General features: G+C 44.0%; 1 protein-coding gene and 1 pseudogene across 2 annotated transcripts in view; both read left to right on the plus strand.

The window, feature by feature from the left end:
• The window catches only part of NOTCH2 (notch receptor 2), a 163,964-nt gene extending 156,378 nt beyond the window's left edge, over positions 1–7,586 (plus strand). For both annotated transcript variants that reach the window (XM_049618358.1, XM_049618357.1), the window contains exons 32-34: positions 758–905; positions 1,546–1,643; positions 3,000–7,586. In XM_049618358.1, the coding sequence (XP_049474315.1) occupies positions 758–905; positions 1,546–1,643; positions 3,000–4,388 (1,635 nt within the window). In that variant the 3' untranslated portion in view covers positions 4,389–7,586. The remainder of the gene's footprint in view (positions 1–757; positions 906–1,545; positions 1,644–2,999) is intronic.
• Positions 7,587–7,682: 96 nt separating this feature from the next.
• On the plus strand, positions 7,683–10,573 carry LOC125913271 (60S ribosomal protein L23a-like; annotated as a pseudogene).
• Positions 10,574–15,392: the final 4,819 nt, after the last annotated feature.

A 15,392-nucleotide genomic window follows, 5' to 3' on the forward strand; every position in this document is an offset into this window, starting at 1 on the left:
TCCCTATAGATCTATAATGGTTTCTCTTTGCTAAGGCACTTAATACCCAATTATGCTCATTCAGTAATTCTCTGAGAAAATAGGGCGGATGGTGGATCTGGTGGATCCAGGATGGTGGAGTCCTGCTTGTCGGATGCGAAAGCAGGAAAAGAGCAGCAGAAAACTGACCTAACCAGAACAGCCAAATAGCGATAGAGCTTACAGCAGATCCCACCAGTTTCCTGATTCTTCATCACTGTTCATTTTGATGTGCCAAAATTCCTCCCAAATGAATAGATCAGATGGCAGTGATACCTGTTACGAAGTTTTTGACTAGTATCAGCTTCTCCCTGTAGATTTATCTGGCCATATGGGCTCCCAGCTGTTCCTTGGTGGTTTCTTTGACATGAATTCACTGTGTATTCCTTTTATTTTACCCTTGTGAGGAAACTGGAAGCATTCTGATTAATCTTAAACTCTATACACCATAACTGAGGTTATGATATTTTCCCACTTACTCCTTTCTTTAGAAAGCAGAAGACATCACTCTCCATGAGATGGCGTCCCCTAGCACCCTTTGTTCCTTCATTCATTCATGCGTTCATTCAGCATTTATTGATTGAGGATGATAGAATCATGGACACAAAGACAACAAGCATTCCCTGCCCTCCTGGAACTTACAGCGTTGCCTCAGCTCTGATGCTCTTGTTTCTTCTTTTAACTTCATTATTTTCTTTTATCTAGTTGACTATCTTTTCTGTACTTTCTCATCTTGTAGATTCTGATCCGCAACCGAGTAACTGATCTGGACGCCAGGATGAACGATGGCACTACACCACTGATCCTGGCCGCCCGCCTGGCTGTGGAGGGAATGGTGGCAGAACTGATCAACTGCCAAGCAGATGTGAATGCAGTAGACGACCATGGTAGGGCCGAGAGGCAGGGAGCCAGATTCTCGCCTGCAAAGCATGCCTCTAAGGGGGAAAGTCATTATGTGATCTTTAAAGAACCATCTCAGATTTGAATCCAATGAAGATTCTATCATTCATTTATTCTTCTTTCAACATTTTAAGTCCAGAGAACTAAGCCAGTGGGAAGTCCATAGGCGAAGATAGGAAGGGATTTTTAGTGAGGGTTTTTGGAACCCAAAGCCAGTCTATGAAAGGCTTGCCTCTGTAGGTTCCACTCTGGATATGAGGACTAGTGAGCTTGTCCTCACTAGGGAGGGATTATGAGCAACATCTTAAATAGACATTCTGGTGTGATAAGTAGATAGATTATTGTCCTCAGTATGGGATTCTACCATGTGGAAGACGTGGGTACCCTAGACAAATGATCTTTTTACCTACATGTCTTTCTAATGCTAGGCAGCCTGTATTAAAGTATTTCTAGAACAGGAAAAGGAAGATAATACTTTGGTTTTTTTCCACAGGCTGTCACTGACAACTGGCTTGCTTCTCTCTGGGAAGTTCAAGGTTTCCTTATATAAGTCATGATGCTTCCTTATACTGGGAAGAGGACATGTTCCTCTACTCTGTCTGCTTATAAAAATGTTTCTCCCTGCAGGAAAATCCGCTCTTCACTGGGCAGCTGCTGTCAATAACGTGGAGGCAACCCTTTTGCTGTTGAAAAACGGGGCCAACCGAGACATGCAAGACAACAAGGTACAGTCTGGGCAGACCTAGCAGTGCCTCAGATTACGAAGCCTTCCCTTTTCTCCTATAGCTCCTCTTGTGATGAGTATAGACAAAGAGGGAGGCAGCGTGGACAACAGCTGGATCCAAAGAGTTTGAGGGGAAGGTATTGGGTTATGCAGGGATGTGTCAGGAGGCGAGTCCTCTGCCTACGCAGTACTCAGTCTGGATCAGGCTGTCCTGTAAATAACTTCAGTGTAGCCTTTTCTGCCTTTCTCTTTGACATCGTCCTTTCTCCTGTTCTCTGTTCTCTTCATGCTCACTTGCTTTTCTCTTGTTCTTGTTCATTTTCTTTGTTGTGGCTCTTGTTTTCTGTTCTTGGACACCATGGTGTTTTCCTGGTTGCTTTTCTTCCTCTGGGTTTTGGGTCATACTTCTCTTCTCTTGTGTATTTCCTCTTTTCTCTAATTTTAATTCTTTCTTAAACATGTTTTGTTTCCTATTGCTTCTGCTTCCCCTTATTTTTCTGCTTTAGGTTCTTGCCCTCCTACTTCTCTTATTTCTAAGAAGTCCTTTTCCTCTTAGAACCCTATTTTGATAAGCTCAGTGCTCTTTTAAGCAAATCTCTGGCTCAGGAGAATGCTTTATTTCACACATTCCCAACTAAGGAGACATCACCCTCAATGGGGCAAAATTGACTGTTGAGGAAGGGTAGAATGATCTTACTCTTTTTATGTATAAACCTACAGATATATGGGGCACCTGGGTGGTTCGATCAGGTAAGCGTCCAACTCTTGGTTTCACCTCAGGTCATGAACTCACCGTTCATGAGTTTGAGCACTACGTTGAGCTCCATGCTGACAGCACACAGCCTGCTTGGGATTCTCTGTCTCCCTCTCTCTCTGCCCTCCCCCCCACCCAATCTTTCAAAAGAAATAAATACATTTTTATTTATTTATATTTTTTAAAATTTTCTCTTTTACATTTATTTATTTTTGAGAGACAGAGAGACAGAGCACTAGTCGGGGAGGGATAGAGAGAGGAAGACACAGAATCCTAAGCAGGCTCCAGGCTCTGAGCTGTCAGCACAGAGCCCGACGCAGGGCCCAAACTCACAAACCATGAGATCATGACCTGAGCCGAAGTCAGACACTTAACTGACTGACCCACTCAGGCGCCCCATAAAAAAAAATTTTTTTTAAGCTACAGATATACATTCAGTACCTAGGTAGATAGACATTTTATCTGTGCTAGTAAAATTTCATATGGGGAGGCAGTTAGGGAAATAATGTCTAAGGGATTGATAATAACAAAAAGTTTGAGAAACACTGACGTATGATCAAGGGTGTTACTAATTTTCATGTGCTATGTGGGTCTTTTCTGTAGGAAGAGACACCTCTGTTTCTTGCTGCCCGGGAGGGAAGCTATGAAGCAGCCAAGATCCTGTTAGACCATTTTGCCAATCGGGATATCACAGACCACATGGATCGTCTTCCCCGGGATGTGGCTCGGGACCGCATGCACCATGACATCGTGCGCCTCCTAGACGAGTACAATGTGACACCGAGCCCTCCAGGCACTGTGCTGACTTCTGCCCTCTCACCTGTCATCTGTGGGCCCAACAGATCTTTCCTCAGCCTAAAGCACACCCCAATGGGCAAGAAGCCTAGACGGCCCAGTACCAAGAGTGCCATGCCCACTAGCCTCCCTAACCTTGCCAAGGAGGCCAAGGATGCCAAGGGTAGTAGGAGGAAGAAGTCTCTGAGTGACAAGGGTCAGCTGTCTGAGAGTTCAGTGACTTTATCCCCAGTTGATTCCTTAGAGTCTCCTCACACATATGTTTCTGACACCACATCCTCTCCAATGATTACATCCCCTGGAATCTTACAGGCCTCACCCAACCCTATGTTGGCCACTGCTGCACCCCCTGCCCCAGTCCATACACAGCATGCACTGTCTTTCTCTAACCTGCATGAAATGCAGCCTTTGGCTCACGGGGCCAACCCTGTACTTCCCTCAGTGAGCCAGCTGCTATCCCACCACCACATTGTTCCCCCAGGCAGTAGCAGTACGGGGAGCTTGGGTAGGCTCCATCCAGTCACTGTTCCAGCAGATTGGATGAACCGCATGGAGATGAATGAGACCCAGTACAATGAGATGTTTAGTATGGTTCTGGCTCCAGCTGAGGGCACGCACCCTGGCATAGCTCCCCAGAGCAGACCACCTGAAGGGAAGCATATAACTACCCCTCGGGAGCCCTTGCCCCCCATTGTGACTTTCCAGCTAATCCCCAAAGGCAGTATTTCCCAACCAGCAGGGACTCCCCAGCCTCAGTCCAACTGCCCCCCACCTGTTACAGGCCCTGTGCCCACCATGTACCAGATTCCAGAAATGGCTCGTTTGCCTAATATGGCTTTTCCCACTGCCATGATGCCCCAGCAGGATGGGCAGGTTGCTCAGACCATTCTCCCAGCCTATCATCCTTTCCCAGCCTCTGTGGGCAAGTATCCCACACCACCTTCACAGCATAGTTATGCTTCCTCAAATGCTGCTGAGCGAACACCCAGTCACAGTGGTCACCTCCAGGGTGAGCATCCCTACCTGACACCATCCCCAGAGTCTCCTGACCAGTGGTCAAGTTCATCACCCCACTCTGCTTCTGACTGGTCAGATGTGACCACCAGCCCTACCCCTGGGGGTGCTGGAGGAGGTCAACGGGGACCTGGAACACACATGTCTGAGCCACCGCGCAGCAACATGCAGGTGTATGCATGAAAGAGTCTGCCTCCAGTGTAGGGACAGAACTGCCTATTGTAAATGCTGCTGAGGAACAAATGAAGGTCATCCGGGAGAGAAATGAAGAAATCTCTGGAATCAGCTTCTGGAAGCAGGAGGAAGAAGATGCTTTTATCTTTTAGATAATGCAAAAAGCAATTTTGTCAGCTTCACTGGGTATCTGCAGGATTTGGGGTGTGAGGAACATGGTTCCTTTCAGTCTTTTACCCATCAAGCCAAGTTTGTGGAAACTCAAGATGAATACAAGACTTGGGGCCACGTTTACTCTTTTCTCTTTGGAGAAAAGAATGGATGCCTGTTGTAGCCCAGACATTCTTGCAGCCTGGACTGCATTTTAAGCCCTGGGGGCTTCTGCCATATCCATGAGAAGATTTTACGTACAGTCCTGTTGGGAATTGTACCTTGGAATTCTGCCCAAGTTGACTTATCTCATCTTCTCTTACTTGGAAATTCTTCTGACTTCATTTGGTGCTTTAATTTTTGCACCTCTCTGTGGTTGTACTCCCCCCACACCCCCAGCATGGTATAGGGCAACGTGCTTTTAATCATTCCTGCTCTGAAAAGCAATTTCAGCCTCCTTTCCCCTCTTCTCCCAGTGTCCCCAGGAATATCACAGGGTTTGCTTCAGTCATGGTTCTCAGCATACACCTTTCAAGTATGTTTCTTTAGAAAACGGATTCATTGCAGTCTCCTACATAATGTCATTCCTAGAAGAGGAAGGGGAGCAAGACATTTTTCTTTGAACCCATTTTGGAGACAGAAGTCCTTTTCAAGAGACTGCACCTTAGTTCTCTTGCCTGCATGCAGGGCTTTACGTAAACCTTACCAGGAAGAAGGATAAGAATTGGTTGTTTTCCCATTTGTGGGCCTAGTCAGTGGGAAGTTTCATCATTGGCAGTGCAGGTACTATGAGCCCCTTGAAACAAATAAACAAACAAACAAGAAACAGACAAAGATGTGGAATGTTGGAATGACCAAGAGATAAGCTAACTCATGTGAGAAGTGGTTATCCACTAACAAGTCCCTTTCCTTCTCTCCCAGCATTCCATTGACGGCCTGTGCAAAACACATTTGTTCCCAGATCTCAGAACCCCTGGCCTACTTCACTCATCCAGCAGGGAAAGCTAGCCTTAGTTGTTGAGACTTTCCTTCCATAGAAGAAAATGTCTCAAACGATGCTTCCTCGCCACTCAGAGCTGAACTCTGTTTGGCTCGAGGGACCCCGTGCCAGCCAGGTTCCTTTTGCGGAGGGATTGCAGTCTCTGCTTCCTGAGGCTGTTTCTGACCGCAGGCCTGCTCACCAGCCCTTCACTGTGCGTGCAGTCTGAGTTATCGGTGCACCCAAGTAGGTTCTCACCGAACGCATGGATTTTTCTGTGTTCAAGTGCAGGAAATAGAAAGCTAACCTAGTTTTCTGGGATCCAAGCCAGCCCTGTACAAAGGTTGGAACTATGAGGCAGCCTTTGCTATTTTTTGCTACCATTCCTTTTGTTTTGAGGCAGTCGTGGCGTTCCCTTTCAGGCAACTAACATAGAAACTTACTGGGGACATTTTCCTTTCCCAGAGTTGCCTTGTAGATAATGATGGACAATTAAAGACTGTCTTTGTCATTCTCATGCTCAGATTATGGTTCTATTTTACTTGAGTCGGCTCTCTGTATTTGTGGTCTTGGCACCTTCTGTGACACTGTGTCAAGGGCAGAAGCATTCTAGTCAACACTAGAAATAGGAGGAATATCGTTTTCTTCCTCTTGTCCCTGAGTCATCCAATAGTGGATCCTGTGGCCACACTGTCATCTCTGCCCGGTGCTGTGATGTCATGACACCTGGGAAATTAGTTCTGCTGGGGCATTTTGTAGATAATAACCAGTGAATTGCCTACTCTGTTTGAATGGTAGTCTTCATTCCTGCCTTGGCTAGGAGTACCCGTCAGAGCATTCCACTTAACGTGATTTATCTGTTTGTGGCCCCGTATGGAACCCCTGAGTGTCTGTTAGCATGGCAGTCTACAAATTTTTTTTTTTAGTCCTGCCCAAGCTCATCAACAGAAATAATTAGTACTGCCCCAGCAAACTGTATTCTCTCACGTGGCAACTCTTACCAGCCCTTTCATAGCAGGTAACGTTTTATCTTCTGAACAGTGACTCTCTGTCCTTGGGCCCATTTGTTAATACACAGATGGGGAGAACCTGTGTGGGCCACTGTGGGCCTCACCACATCTGCCCCTGTCATCCTGTTTCATCCCCACTTCCTGAAAGTATCAGCCTCTGACCCAACAGCTTGGATCCTCTATTGCCTCCTCCTTCCCCAACCACAATTTAGGCCTAACTTGCTTCTTTTTCCTTCTTGGGATCCTTTGGGTTTTGGGAAAGGGAATGTGAAAGCTGCCATTACAGACTACAGGCTTCAGTGATGAGGAGGAAAACACTGCCTTTCAAGCATTTATCAATCCCTTAGATTTTAAGAACCCTTCAGTTGTATAGTACCTAATAAAAGTGAAGGTGAGATGGAGAATCACTTTCTTATTTGGGTTCTGAATTAGAGACTAAGTTTTATAGGACACGTCTTTTATGCCATGTATAGGTCACCCTCTCCCCAATTCTGGTTTGTTTTTATTTTTATAAATTTTTCTTTTGACTCCTCTTCTGTCTGCCTTTGGGGATACATTCTTCTGTTTGTTTCTTCTGTTTTGTGTTAAGCATCATTTTCTGACTTACATGATGGTGAGGGAGAGAAACGTGTAAAAGAGAGTTAAAGACTTTGATGTAAGCAGTCAGCCATGATGCTCAAGCCTGCTATGCCATCTTATTACGTTCGCTGGTACACAGTTCTGGCACAGAAAAGAACCAAAGGTATAATATCTTGTGGGCAGGCAGTTTGGATTTTAACCAACACATTGAATGTATGATGACTATTTGAGAGAACACAACTATATGACCTGACGCTCCCACTTGTAACTGGTACTACGGCTCCTTCCTTGTGTACATTTCTCTTAAAAGTGATACTATATGTTTGTATGAGAAACCCAGTAACCAGAAAAATGACTGCATATTCCTAACTATACATAGTAAGGAAAATGCAAACTGTTTTTACTTTTCAAATTTTCATTCTAAAGTAGTTAAGATGAAATTTATATGAAAGCATTTTTATCACAAAATAAAAAAAGATTACATGTCAAGCTCTGTGACATTGCAGTTTTTATTTTCCATTCCAGCGTCCCTGGTCTTGCAGAGACCTCCTTTGTGATGTCATGATAGGCTGAGAATGAAATAATTTTCTCTTCATTCTGAATCCCACAAAGCCAAGCACTAGGCTTCTTTTTTTCATTCTCCCAAGCAGATTGCAAATAAATGCTTTTGAGGAAAAACTTCTGTCAAATAGGAAGCACCACAAGACAATCACTTTTCTGTGCACTAGTTAGTGGCAAACAGACACTGAGGACAAGGTACCTTCCAGTGGGAATGGGGAGTGTTTGCTAAGGCCAGAATTGAAAAGTGGGATGTAACTGATAATATTGATAGTGCTGTTACCTAAACCATGAGTTTTCAATATTATTCCCCAAATTAAATTTGTATAGAACTTTGTTGCAGGGAGTATGGCCGGAGTCACAAAAGATGAGTCCACAAACAAAATGCAGTTAAGTGAAGGTCCTCATACTTGAGTCGGAATGAGGCCCTGACTCCAGAATGAAGCTTCTTTTTATTAGGATAATTGCTAAAGACTATGTGCATAAAGTCAGCTGAGCAAGTGTGTTAATCTAATGGTTTAGCTTTTCAAGGTTGAATTTCGAGTTAATTGGTTTCTGTAACACTACGAAGGGTCAGGTGTGAAGGAGGATCCAGCCCTGGACTATGTTAATGGCTCTAGGTGTCCCTTACCAGCCGCAGCCTCATTCAGCTGTGTAAACATGTCCTAAGGCCTTGCACCTTCTCCAGCCCTTCCCTTTTGAAGTCTCTTCCTTGGATGCTTCTCTCCTGCATCTCCCACAGAACTTTATACAATTCTAAAGTAGTATTTTGCCTATAAATATGTTACCAAGTTCCTTTATACATTTACTTGTGAAAGTCCATCAGGGAGACGTTTGAACACAAATATTTGACATTGGTGATGCTTATGTCATGACCAGTCTTGTGTCAACTTCAGCATTGAGTTTATTTCCATATTCTGTTAGTTTTGCAGAAACTTTTTTTTTTTTTAGTTTATTTCTTTTTGAGAGAGGGAGAGGGAGACACAGAATCCAAAGCAGTCTCCAGGCTCTGACCTGTCAGCACAGAGCCCAAGGCAAGGCCCAACCTCATGAACCGCGAGATCATGACCTGAGCTGAAGTCAGATGCTTAACGGACAGCCACCCAGGCACCCCTGCTTTGCAGAAACTTTGAATCATACATATATAATTCTAAATGGTAGAAATACTTGCTTAAATGACTGGAAATCTTAGGATATGCTTCAATTGAATAGATGAAGGAGTTTTATTCAAAATCTGCACAAATATATTTTAACACAACTGACAGCACATACTGGTTAGCCTGACAGCTTTCTAATTTCATATAAAACACATTTGAGTCTTCATGTTAGGCTTTGTAATGGCATAACAGGAAAATGAATTTGAGAGCTAAGGAATGATTTGCCTAAGTCTGGTCCTCTGCAGGCTGGCATCTCAGAGCTGGACTGGCCTCTTCAGACTATTTAGGAGCTAACTTGCTGGAAACCTGCTTTCTGGATCTGAGCTGCAGGCCACTAGCTTGCTCTCCACATCCTACCACTGCAATCGCAAGCCTAAAAACCTCACCCTTGATTGTGGCGGGGGGATCCGGGGCTCTCCCAACTATGATCTCCAAAGAGGGAGGGCAGGGCTGGAGGCCAAGGCCTGCCACATCACACAGCTGGGACAGTAGACTTGGACACCAGGCCACAGTCAGGCCAGGGGTGAGACTGGGGCTTCCCTCAGTCCCACAGCTAAGAAGCCTCATAGCCCAAGGAGAGGGGGCTGAGTTCCCCTTTCAGAGCATGATGAATACAACAACCATCCTTAATGCCTGCACACAGTCCAGGATGTGATGGGCAATGGGAGAACTGAGCTCCTTTACTGCCTCTGCTTCTGCAAGCTCTCCCAATACGCACTGCCCTGGGCCAGCAGGGCTCGATCTCCTCATCTGCCTGACCGTATTTTAAAAATGAAATGACCCCTTTCACGAAGATGGCGCCGAAGGTGAAAAAGGAAGCCCCTGCCCCTCCCAAAGCCAAAGCCAAAGCTTTGAAGGCCAAGAAAGTAGTGCTGAAAGGCGTCCATAGTCATAAAAAAAAAAGATCTGCACGTCACCTACATTCCGACAGCCCAAGGTACTGCATCTCCGAAGGCAGCCCAAATATCCTCAAAAGAGTGCCTCTCGGAGAAACAAGCTTGACCACTATGCCATCATCAAGTTCCCCCTGACTGCAGAGTCAGCCATGAAGAGAACAGAAGACAACAACACACTTGGGTTCATTGTGGATGCCAAGGCCAATAAGCACCAGATCAAACAGGCTGTGAAGAAGCTCTATGACATTGACATGGCCAAGGTCAACACTCTGATCAGGCCCGATGGAGGAAAGAAAGCATATGTTTGATTGGCTCCCGACTATGATGCTTTGGATGTTGCCAACAAAATTGGGATCATCTAAACTGAGTCCAGCTGGCTAAATCTAAATATAAAAGTTTTCACCATAAAAAAATAAAAAATCATAAATAAAAATAAACATGAAATGTGAATCAGGTGCTTGCAAAAGCCCTGAAGAGGGAGAGGGTGTATGTGAAGTATGTGAGTAGGTGAGGAAGTGTAGGCATATGAATGTGTGTGAAACAGAGAAAATACAACTTTTCTTTCTTTGCCTTAGGCTTAGCAAAACACGTCGAGAACAATGACAGCAGTCAAATCTGCCTGCCAAGTAGGAGCAAACTCAAATGAGGATAACTCAAGAGGGGCTTATTTACAAAAGGACTACTGAGGAAGTGTGCATGTGTGAGGTGTAGGGGAACTCTAAGGAGCGGTGCAGAAAGCACTGGCTAGTCCCAGCAGAGCTATGACTGCTGGATACAAAGGGATGAGACCAGAGGAGGCTACCAGAACCTGGAAAGAGTGTAGAGCAAGTTACCTCAAGAAGAGCTATGCTTCAGTTAGGGAGTCAGTGAGCCCCAAAGCTCCTTGACAAGGACGCCAGGGAATGAGTACTCTGACCTCATTCCCCACCCCATTTCTGCCCAGACTTCCTTCCTCCCTTCCTTCCTTCCCTCCTTCCTTCCTCCCTTCCTTCTTCCCTCCCTCCCTTCCTCCCTTCCTTCCTTCCTCCCTCCCTCCTTCCCTCCCTTCCTTCCTCCTTTCCTTCCTACCTTCCTTTCTTTCCTCCCTCCCTCCCTCCCTTCCTTCCTCCTTTCCTTCCTACCTTCCTTTCTTTCCTCCCTCCCTCCCTCCCTTCCTTCCTCCCTTCCTTCCTTTCCTCCCTCCCTCCCTTACTTCCTTCTTTCCTTTCCTCCTTCCCTCCCTCCCTTCCTTTCCTTCCTCCCTCTCTTCCTTCCTCCCTCCCTTCCTTCCTCCCTCCCTTCCTTCATTTCCCCCTTCCCTCCTTTCCTTCATCCCTTCCTTCCTTTCCTCCCTCCCTTCCTTCCTTCTTTCCTTTCCTCCCTCCCTTCCTTTCCTCCTTCCTCCCTCCCTTCCTTCCTTCATTTCCTCCTTCCCTCCCTTCCTTCATCCCTTCCTTCGTTTCCTCCCTCCCTTCCTTACCTCCCTCCCTCCCTCCCTCTCTCCTTTCCTTCCCTCCTTCCTCCCTCCCTCCCTCCCTCGCTCCCTTCCTTCCTTCCTTTTTTCTCCTTCCTTCTTCTTCCTCCTTCCTTCCTTCTTTCCCTCCTTCCTTCTTTCCTTCCTTCCCTCTTTCCTTCTTTCCCTCCTTCCTTCTTTCCCTTCTTCCCTCCTTTCTTCCCTCCTTCCTTCTTTCCTTCCTTTCTTCCCTCCTTCCTTCCTTCCCTCCTTCCTCCCTCTCCCTCTTTCAAGAGTGCACAGTGGGGTGGGGGCAGAGAGAGAGAGAGCGAGCGAGCAAGCCCTAAGGGGCTCCATGCCCAGCACAGAGCCTGACCCAGGGCTCAATTCCATGACTGTGAGATTACAGCCTGAACCAAAAACAAGAATTGGACACCCAACTGACTGAGCCACCCAGGTGCCCCACCACCCAGACTTTCTATCTGCTGGAGCCAAATGGAAGTCTGAAAATACAGGAGGCTGTTGAATTTGATCCATTGATACATGTCAGCTTTCTGGGGTGGGGAAGTTGGTAGAGAAAGGAAGAGAGTACCTGCAGGTGTGAACACATCCTTATCCAAAACATTCTCCCTACAGCTCTAACGTTTCTAAGAAAGTTCTACTGGCAGCCTGCTATTGATGTGTCAAGGCAGGAAACACAAAGTAAAAGGAATTATGTATTGGTAATCCTGACTTAATTTATTTTCCTGATCTACTGGTGTGTTTCTTCACCACCTTGGCTTTGAGCACCCAAAATTAAGACGAGCATCAGCAGTAGGATGGACAAATTATGGTACCTCCTTTCAATGGAATACTACACAGAAATTTTTAAAAAGAAAACCATGCAACAATATGGAGAATTGTTGCTGACATAATGTTGAGGAAATTAAGCCAGACAAAAGAATACATTCTGTATGATTCCATTATAGAATTTCACGAAAAATAAACCAGTGGCAAATGGGGATCAGAAGAGTGAATATTTTTCTGGGAGAAGGGTCTTGACTGAGAAGAGGGCAAGAAAAATCTTTCTGGAGTCTTAAAACATCTTGACTTGGGTGGTGATCACATGAACGTATACATATGTAAAATTTTGTTTAGAATATGCTTAAGATTTGTGCATTTTACTTAGGTAAATTGTACTTCAATAAAATGTATAATAACTGACAGAAATGTATAAACACCTAATATAAAAGTTATAGCATATAATTATAATTTTATATTATAAAATGTTAATTTTTATATTTGTTTCAGATGCTTAAAGATGACAAGATACATATAGCAAAGACTCCTGTATTTCCCTTTCCTTTCACTCCCCTCCCTTTCTTCCCTCCTTCCCTCCTTCCTTTCCCAGTTACTTGTTTTCATAACTTTGGTTCATGGGGATTATTTTATTCTTAAAAACATTATTTGCAATACTTAACCCACGAAGGAAATATATTTTCAATGCAATTGTATAAAATGTGGGATTGCATAGTTGCAAACCTCACTATGTGAGTGAGGTGAACCAGCTATTGGCTAGCTGGATAAGCCATCTCCGTCAGGGTCCTGGCTGCCATTTGGCACTATCTGGTGGCACTTGTCTGCCTCAGCACAAGTATGTTTGAGGATTCTAGGTTCTGTAGTCTGGCTGGGATTTGCAAGAACATCACTACAAGTCATCCTCTGCTTCATATGCCTACTACAGAAACTTTGGGTCAGCTAAATGCAGAAACTTTGGGTCAGCTAAATGCACGCATAACCACTCTCTCTGTACTCCCAGAGGTTTAAGAACATGGACCTGGCAGAGGCTGGACACCAATCACCAATCCTGTTATATCAGAATCCGTGGTTATTATGGGGTTTTACATATAAGAATTGGAAAGGAGGAAGAGAAGCTATCTACACCTGAGGTTAATAAGACAACTTACTGAAAAACTACACCATTAGGAATTTAGTAAGTCAAACGATGTAAATTTAGTTCATAGAAAAACCTCTGTTATGGGGCGCCTGGGTGGCTCAGTCAGTTAAGCGTCAGGCTTTGGCTCAGGTCATGATCTTGTGGTTCGTGGGTTTGAGCCCCACATCAGGCTCTGTGCTGACAGTAGGAACCTGCTTCGGACTCTGTCTCTCCATCTCTCTCTGTCCCTCCCCAACTCACGCATGCGCTCTCTCTCTCAAAAAAGAATAAACATTAAACAATTTTTTAAAAAAAGAAAAACATTCTGTTATCAACAAAACCGACTGAGGGATGAAATGGAAGAGAAGATCACATCTACAGTAGCAAACACACACACACACACACACACACACACACACATCAATAACCTTTTAAAAATTACTAACTGCAAATATTACCAAACATCCAGGACTCCTGAAAACTTGAATGACCACTGCCTCTTTATAAGTTGCAGTTTTAGCTCTGCTCTATTCTTCCACCTGCTAGATAAAAATCATAACTCTATCTGGTCATCCCTGCAATTGGGACAAAATTCACGAAGATACTCAATTCTTTCAACCCATCTCAGTATCACCTAACACAAGTCCTAACACCTAACACAAGTCCAAATCTATAGAAAACCCACCCACTTCCTGACACACCCACATTTCCCGCCTGTGTGCAGTTTTCCCCGCAGCAAAGAGCAGTGATAAATCCATCTTTGGTTGATTCCCAGGCTTGCCCCTGATGGCCTTAGACTGACAGACATCAGGGGCGCCTGGGTGGCTCAGTCGGTTAAGCGTCTGACTTCAGCTCAGGTCATGATCTCGTGGTCCATGAGTTCGAGCCCCGCGTCGGGCTCTGTGCTGACAGCTCAGAGCCTGGAGCCTGTTTTAGATTCTGTGTCTCCCTCTCTCTGACCCTCCCCTGTTCATGCTCTGTCTCTCCCTGTCTCAAAAATAAATAAAACGTTAAAAAAATTAAAAAAAAAAAAACGATTCTCTCTCTCTCTCTCTCTCTCTCTTTTTAAAAAAAAAAAAAAAAAAAAAAAAGACTGACAGACATCAACAGAGGCCTGTGTCTCTCCAAGACAGAGAGAATCCCATTTTAACACCCTGTTATACACAGAGCGCTGACTGTGACAGTGGGAGTTCATGAATTTATTTTAAGAATATCTGGAACATTCACAAAAATTAAACACAGGTGAAGCCATGTCAAGATCTCAGAGTTTCAAAGAATCAGTATTATATAGACAGTTATCTCTGAACACAATAGTTTCAAACTAGAAACAAAATAGGAGCTCCTGGGTGGCTCAGCTGGTTGAGTGTCTGACCCTTGGTTTTGACTCAGGTCATGACCCAAGGATTGTGGGATCAAGTCCTGTGTTGGGCTCCATGCTGAGCATGGAGCCTGCTTGGGATTCTCTCTTCCTCTCTCTCTGCCCCTCGCTGCTGCCTGTGTTCTCAAATAAAAAAGATTTTTTTTAACTAAAAAAAGAAGGAAAATAAAACTGTAACCAACAGCCCTATGTGTATGAAAAATTAATACAAATATAAGTTAGAAGATATTTAGAAACTGCACAAAAATATTTATCAACTAGTACCACTACTTTTGAAATACCAATTAAAAAAAACTTATGGAAAGCAACTAAAGCTTTAAACAGAGAAACTTCAACCTAAATACTTATAGGACAGCAGAAAGGCTGAATCAATAATCTAAGCATTTTATTCAAGAAATTAGACAAAGAACCATAATCTAAATCTAAAGAAATAGAAGGTAGGAAATAAGACAAACAAAAGTTAATGAGCTAACTGGAAAAAAAAAGTAATAGAGATAATTAAATTAACTAAAATCTGCTTTGCTGAAAGACATAGAATACTCTCTGGCAAGAATCAACAATATAAAGAAAGCACAATTAACAGTACTAGGGAGATAAAGGATTTGAGGCAGACACGGCAGGTTAAAAATCATGACTATAAACAAATATATTCTAATATATTTGGGAAAAAATGAGGCCTAGGTTCTATAATGGGTAATATGTATTGAACCTTTTTTTTTCTACTGAACTTTAAAAGCACAGATAGTCCTTATCATAAACCTTCCAGAGAATTAAAAATAAAATACTCCTCAGCTCATTTTGTGAATCTATTTCTTTGACAGTAAAGCCCTACAAAGATGATACAAGTAAGGAAAATTATAGAACTATCTTACTTATAAACATAAGTGCAAAAATTATAAATCAACTATTACCAAACTGAAACAAGCAGTAAATAATATATAAAGCCATCAAGACTAAGA

The sequence above is a fragment of the Panthera uncia genome (assembly GCF_023721935.1).
Source record: "Panthera uncia isolate 11264 chromosome C1 unlocalized genomic scaffold, Puncia_PCG_1.0 HiC_scaffold_4, whole genome shotgun sequence".
NCBI lineage: Eukaryota > Metazoa > Chordata > Mammalia > Carnivora > Felidae > Panthera > Panthera uncia.